This window comes from Octodon degus, unplaced genomic scaffold (genome assembly GCF_000260255.1).
Source record: "Octodon degus isolate 3935 unplaced genomic scaffold, OctDeg1.0 scaffold00027, whole genome shotgun sequence".
Taxonomy (NCBI): domain Eukaryota; kingdom Metazoa; phylum Chordata; class Mammalia; order Rodentia; family Octodontidae; genus Octodon; species Octodon degus.
This window is the reverse complement of record NW_004524603.1, coordinates 11894184-11901435: the sequence shown is the minus strand read 5'-3', so window position 1 is coordinate 11901435 and position 7252 is coordinate 11894184. Positions and strand designations below refer to the sequence as shown.

The 7252-nt window shown below is 40.2% G+C and overlaps 1 protein-coding gene across 1 annotated transcript in view; it reads right to left on the bottom strand.

Moving 5' to 3' along the window:
* Positions 1 to 6865, bottom strand: part of LOC101568524 (TRPM8 channel-associated factor 2-like) — a 13181-nt gene extending 6316 nt beyond the window's left edge. Inside the window, 2 exon segments of the mRNA XM_023712748.1 lie at positions 7 to 436; positions 6243 to 6865. Of these exon segments, the coding sequence (XP_023568516.1) occupies positions 7 to 436; positions 6243 to 6865 (1053 nt within the window).
* Between the last annotated feature and the right edge of the window lie 387 nt (positions 6866 to 7252).

Sequence of the window (7252 nt, the reverse complement as noted above, 5' to 3'; positions counted from 1 at the left end):
TTCTGCCACGAATTCCTCTACCTCCTTGGCATTATTGCTGTTAAGTTGCAAACAGCAAAAGACACTCAAGTCACTGGTGAGATGCTCTGTTACACTCCACTCCAGGTTATTATTTGATAATGTAGGGCCCAGGCCTTTAAATCTTGATTGGAGTTAAATCTTGCCCTTTTTCTTCCTTGACAGCCAGCAGATGGCATTTAGTATAAATGGGCTCAACCTTTGGTTGGGGATCATAGATTCTTGGCCTGTCAGCATGACATGCCCACAGCCATAGAAGGCAGCTGTGAGAATGCAGTTGGATGACTTATCTATTCCAAGAGGAAAGGCCAGCTATCCGTGCAGCAGGAGCCGTGAGGGTACTCCCGCGTTATGGTTGTCCAGCACGGTGAGGCCTTCCATGATCTGCTGGTGGTGCTGGCTGAGATCCTCTCCATACCTGGAAAGACAGTGCCCACGTTAGTGCCAGTGGAAAGCCAGAGTGTCAAAGAAAAATGCAGAGGACACCAAGGCACGAGTTCATTTGGTGCAAAATCTGCAAGAGGAAACAAAAGACAATGCTATTTTAGTCTTCATTCATTTTTGAATCCATTTTAATTGGGACCACTCTTGCAAAAGTATGGAGTTTTATTTATAAGTCACAGTATGTCTTGAAATGTGTGTCTATGCTCTCATAGTGGATATTTTTGCAGATGAAGTTCTGTCTCAACTAATATTTCTTGGCTATTCTAATTTAAAGTTGTTCATTTAAATCATGAAAAATATGAAGCCAGTCCTATTTGAAAAATAGATGATCGTTTCTACAGATAAAGCATATATTCTACATAGATATGAACCCATATACAAATAACAAAGGGCTGGGAGTTTCTCACATTATCCTTGTGAGAGATTTTGGTTTTCTTTTATTGTGTTTTCTTTTTGTAGTTTTTTATTTATTTAAAAATTCTCACCTCTCTGGAGATTGAACTCTAAGCCTTTCATATGTAAGGCAAGAGCTCTATGACTGAGCTACACACCCAGTGTCCACCTATTTATAATTTATCAAAAAGTCCCTCTGGAATTAATGTATGGAAAAAATAGAAAATGTATGGAGAAATAGACAAAACAGTCTATTTCTATTGTTTAGTCTATTTCTTATTGTAAAGTCAAGTAAAAGTATCAGTATGCTTGAAACAGTGGGATAAAACACCTTCATGTTCTGCATTAAATTGAATTTACATGGTTGTCAAAAAACACTGAGGGACTGAATACACTCTGGTATGTTATATGCACTGTTGTGGTAGAATCCGCAGTGAGAAATGAGTGAAACACCTAACTTATAAAACCAATGTATGCCGAAAAGCGATACTGTTAATGTTATTGAAAATACTGAAAAATTACTTAGAGGGGTAGCTTGGTTTATAGCTTGACGTACCCCCCAAAGCCTCGTGAGTCCACAGCTGGGGCTTCTGGAAGGTGGCCAGACCATGGGCTGTGATACACATCTCTGGATTGACCTGCTGAGGAGCTAATAGCTGGGTGTGCTGTGGGTAGGAAAAGGCAGGCTGCTGGAGGTGTGGCCTGGACGGGCGCCTAGCCCTTCTCCTCCCTTGATCCCTCTCTGCTTCTGGGAGCCGTATCATGAGCTGTTGTCCTCTGCAGGTCTCTGTGGCACGCTGCCCTGACCTGGAGACAGCCAACTAACTACGGGCTGAATCCTCTATAGGCTGCGAACGAAAACAAACCTCTTCTTTTAATTTGTGGGTGTTGGGTGTCAAACATTGTGCTTCAGCAATTAGAAAGTAATTAATACAATGTGTCTATATTCAAATGTTGTTTATAATAAGTGAATAAAAGTGACTATGGTGGCTATTCGTTTACATTTTTGCTGCCTATATTTTTCTGGCCACCATAAGTTATTTCTTAATTCATTTTCAGTGTACAATTGAGAAAATATTTTCATAGTTTTTCTTCTCTTCTTCCTATCAGTAAATAGCTACAGTTAAGACATCAATTCTTCCTATAGGCTTGTCTATTTGTAAAGAGATTTCACAGCTAATTTTCAGTTTTATATCTTTGAAATAGAAAACCTTGGAGGAAACCTTTATGGTTGAGATATTCTATGAATGTGCTGTTTGTACTAACGGCTGAAATCAAATTGTAATATGTACAGAATAGATGATAAAATGCTTAAAATTAAGTTTAATGATACATAATTCCTTTCATTCAACTCTTGAGAGCTTTGTTGGAGGGTAGAGGCTTCTGAAATCTAGCCATACGGTGTCAGTGCTTGAGCACTCTGGTTCTTATCAGAGTGACAAAGAACACTTATTCACTGAGAAAATGCATTATCTCCTTATACCTACCAGAATAAATGGTCAAAAGTTTTTCCTAATTTTTTTTAAAAAGATCAAAAAAGCTAAGTCATAATTGGAAGAAAGCTAAATTAGCTGACCAAAGAGCATCCATTAGAAAAAAAACAAAACACATAAGAAGCATTCCTGTTCAAACAAGCAAAACAAACAAACAGGATCAAAGGAATCCTTTCCTATTGCTCTTTGTCTTAATGTTAACACATGTCTCAGCTATTGTAAAAAGTAAACATTAAAATTGAATGAGCAAAATTTCCATCATTTCCTGGACAGACTATTTACTATAAAGCTCAGGAGAATCAACTGAGACAAAAATACTATAACTAATAAAAGAGTTTAATAGGGTGTTTGAACTCAAGGTAGCCACAAAATTCAATAATCATCCTATTAATTAGGAAATAGGAACTATTATTTAAAAATATCAATTACAATTTTATTTGGATTTTTTTGGGGGACCAGGAACTGAACTTCAGACTTTGTACTGGCCAGGCAGGCACTTGTGCCGTTGAGATATATCCCTGGCCCATTAATTACAATTTTATAATTCAAAAGCATAAAAAATATACAAGTGCCAAGGTTATTCAACAAGAACTCTACAGACATTTTCTGCTGAATTCTTTAAATTTTGAAAAAAAAATACAGAGAGGTATTTGAATAAGTGAAGACATGGATATGGCTGTTAAGTGAATCAATTCAATTATCCTTAAAAAATCTCTAATTTTTTTTTTTAATTTTATTTATTTGTGTGTGTGTGGCCAGCTCAGCCCACCAGGGGGCGGGGCTGGCTGGCATGTGGTGCTGGGGGATTGAATATTGACCCTGTGCTTTGCTAAGCTTGTTCTAAGTAGGTGCTTTAGACCACTGAGCCATCTCACCAGCCCAAAATCTCTAAATTGAAAGCAATTCTGCTCAGGATCTCAACATATTTTACACAAATTTGATGAATTGGTGGCATGACTTCATATAAAAATGTCAATATCTGCAGCACATAAGAAATTATAGAAATGGGCCAGGGAGATAGGTCAGTAGAATAAGCTCCTGCCTGGCAAGCTCAGGATTCTGAGTTCAATCCCCAATACTGAAAAAAAAAAAATTATGGCAATGTTCAGATGCTGACAACAGTTTGTTTCTGTACATAAAGAGTTGCCTCCGGGGCTACAGCTCAGTGGTACAGCACCTGCCTTACCAGGGTGGTGTCCTGAGTTCGAGTCCCAGTACCAAAAATAATAATAATAAAATTTCTTCAAAGTTTGAGTAGCAAAAGGAGTTCAGTTGATCCAGAATTAGAAGGCTAGATCAATGACGCAGAGGAAAGAGTTGAAAACAAATTCCTGTACATATGGGTGCTTATTATATAAAAATATTTAAAACCAATGAGTGGAATGTTGTTTTTTCAATAAATGTTGTTGTTGTAATTGGCCAAACACTTAAAAATAATTTATATCAACATTTCCCAACCATTTTGGCACCAGGAAATGGGGCCGCTGACAGGGTTTTGATATAATAATTCCGCAGGCATCTGACCTATTGTGGTCTCGGTGCAGCCAAGCCTCTCTGCTGATGCTGATCTGATCTGTGTTTGTCGCTGCCTCCTAGGGCCAACATTGTCACCTTAGTGCCACCTCAGGTCACCAGGAATTCCATGCGCATAAGAAGCACACAGTCTCAATTTTTCTGTGCAGTTGACAGTAGGGTTTGTGGTTCTATGAGAATCTAATCTGGCAGGAGGTGGAGCTCAGGAGACAGCCGCGAGCTATTTTATTTATTTATGTATTTATTTATCTATTTATTTATTTAGTACAGGGTCTACAAGGTCTCACTACACAGATTGGACTTGTAGCGATTCTCCTATTTTCAGCCTCCCAAGAGCTGGGATTACAGGTGCGCACCACCGTACCAAGTCTCAATCGCTGGCTCAGTGCGCTCCAGGAGGCAGGGCCGGCACGGCACTCTGGGGATCGAACCCCAGCCGCTGAACACTGCCTAAGCAGGCACTTTAGTCCACTGAGCTATCTGGCGGGCCCTATGAGCCACTATAAATACACATAAAGATTTCCTTCCTTGCCTGGAGCGCACCAGTACCCCTGTTGCACAGTACCTAATGGCCATGAAATGGTATTAGTGGTGAATACTTGGTATATATAACATAACACAATGATCCCTATGTTCATCATACCAAAATGTAAGACATCTAGGCATAAAAACACTACAAGAAAATACAGAGAAATATATTACCAAATTTTGAATACAAAAAAAAAAAAAAAAGATTTTCTAAGCAGTGAAGCACATTATGAAGGAAAAAGACTGACAAATTTGAGTGCAAAAGTAGAGCCAAAAAGTAGAAGTAAGGAACAAATATTGGGAATATTTGAAACATGTATATTGACAAGTGGTATCTACAATACAGAAAAAGCAGGCCGACAAGATAGCTTAGCGGTCTAAAGCGCCTGGCTAAGCAAGCTTAGGCAAGCACTCAAGGACCACGGTTTGATCCCCGGCACCACATACCATGCCAGCCCTACCAGGGTGAGCTGAGCTGGCCACAAAAAAGATCCCTAAAAAAAAGTGGCCTGGGGAGACAGCTCAGTGGAATAAGTGCCTTCCTGGCATGCACAAGGTCCTCAGTTCAATCCCTGGAACTGAAAAAAAAGAAAAGAAAAGAAAAAGAAAAAGGAAAAAAGATACAGTATGGAAAATGCATCTAGTAACCAATAAAAAAGCTAAATTAATAAAGGATATAAAAAATTACATTTTAATAAAGAAATGGGAATTACTATAAATACATAAAAATATCCTGGGCATTTATATAAGAGAAACACATGTAGCATCTTCACATTTTGTACCAAAAAACAACACTTCATCCAGTCACAGAGGTAGCCTGGGGTATATTTTGTTATAAGTCTAAATAAGTATAGTCTCTTAAAATGGTAAGATAACAATGTCCATTAACATTACCAAAGCAAATATTTCTGACCTAGCTACTCACCTCCCCTAAGACTGGACTGAAAAACTATTTTGTGTGTACTGGCACTGGACTATCCCTACTGAAACTCTAAGTAACAAGGAATTAGCTCTAACCTAAATTTCCATGATTAAATTATGCGATAGCCACTCCACAGAAGACTTTCTACCTGTGCCAAACCACAAGGAATATTCAAGCAAATATTAAATGTGGAAGAGCTTTGACTTAACTGTTTCTTGGGATTGAAATCATGCAAGAGTTACGGTACCCTGGGATCAACTCCTAAGATTATAACAACACTCCTCCACACATCAAATTTTCCTCACATGTTTACAGAGAAGCCCACTCCACTAAAGCAGGAGCTACTGAAGGACTTCTGGCTCCGCACCCTCTGGTTTTGCTCCATTTTCTCTCAGGCATAACCTTTCCCAGGGCTCCCAATCCTCTTCTAGAGAGCCAGTCTCCTGAACGTAAGGCTGTGGGACTTCCTCAAGTTGTACTTTCCACACCACTCCTACAGTACAAGAACTATCAGTTTCTGTTATTAACAGATTCAATGTTTATCTAGAACATCCCATACCATCATTACATAGTGGAATAGTGATATGATGTAAAAGAACAAGGAGCAGTCCTTAACTCTGAGCACAGCGTACACCATTTTTTACACTTATCAATACCCTTCCCTAAATATCTGCAATTGAGAAAGTCAATGCTAAACAAAACAAAAACCCCAGCCAGCAAAATGCCTTATCTTTAAGCCATTCACTACTAATGATGGAGAATAAACAGATAATGGGCCCCTTAATTGGAAGCTATAATTACATTTAACAATTTGAAATTATTCCATTCTACAGTGATTAATTTTTCCTGTCCTATATAGCAAGTCATCTTTTAACATGAACCAGGATTCTCTTCAGAAAAGGGGCACTTACCTGACATGGAATGGGATGTTGGGCACCTTTGTAGAGACCTCCAAGTGGTCTTTGTCCTCACAGACATCAGTGAAGTATACTCCAGCGACACTTGTCACCAGATTCCCAGGGAAATTGGACAGCACCTTGTCACAGCCATACTGACTGGCCCAGGGCCAGGCTTGGCCCTCGATGAGCAAGCCTCCACCATGCTTCACAAATTGGATGAGCTTTTCGGTCAACGTGGCATTGTAGGCACTGATACAGTAAGCCCCCTGGGGCTCTCCGGGTTCCAGCATGGTCTGTGCTTTGACCCCAGCATCTTTCAGGAGGCTCACTAGGGGTTCCAGGCATGGGTGCACCCCAATGGGGGCCTGAGGGGAGACACGGAGCCAGCCCACTGCATTGACAAGAAATGGAGACAAACCAGCATGGGACAAGTAGCATTCATGGGATATGACGACAAGGTGGCCCTGGCCATAGGAGGAGGCAGCAATGAGCACCTGACTCTTGTCATTGACCATCACAGGGAAGGAGGCCTTCCCAGTAAGAAGGAGCTCACTGGGGGTGAACTCTTTGGGAAGATCCCAGCTTGTCACTCCTTTCATGAGGGCCTCGAACACATCACAGGGCATTGTCTCCATGGTTCTATCAGTGGCTGCAGAGGAAAGCAAAGACTCAATACAATAAAGGAAGGCAGAAAAGTTTCTACATCTATGCTGAGGACAGAGTCTTTTTCATAAAATACAAAGGTCAGGGGATATGCAGACAGTATGGCCATGGTGCTATTCTACTTGGAAGCCCAGATAATCAGGGGCATGCTGGATAGCACCTTTCTAACTATTGAGCTGGGTGAGAAAAGGGAAGGTGATTTTCCTTTACATTTTGAGAAGTAAAGAGGCGAGGCAAAGGACTTCAAAATTTCAGAAGTATCCCAGACTTTGTGTGTTGTAGTGAGTGCTTCATTTCCAAATAATTGAAAAGGCTCTGGAAGTTTAGAGAACACAGGAGGAAGCTTACTGCCGAGGTAT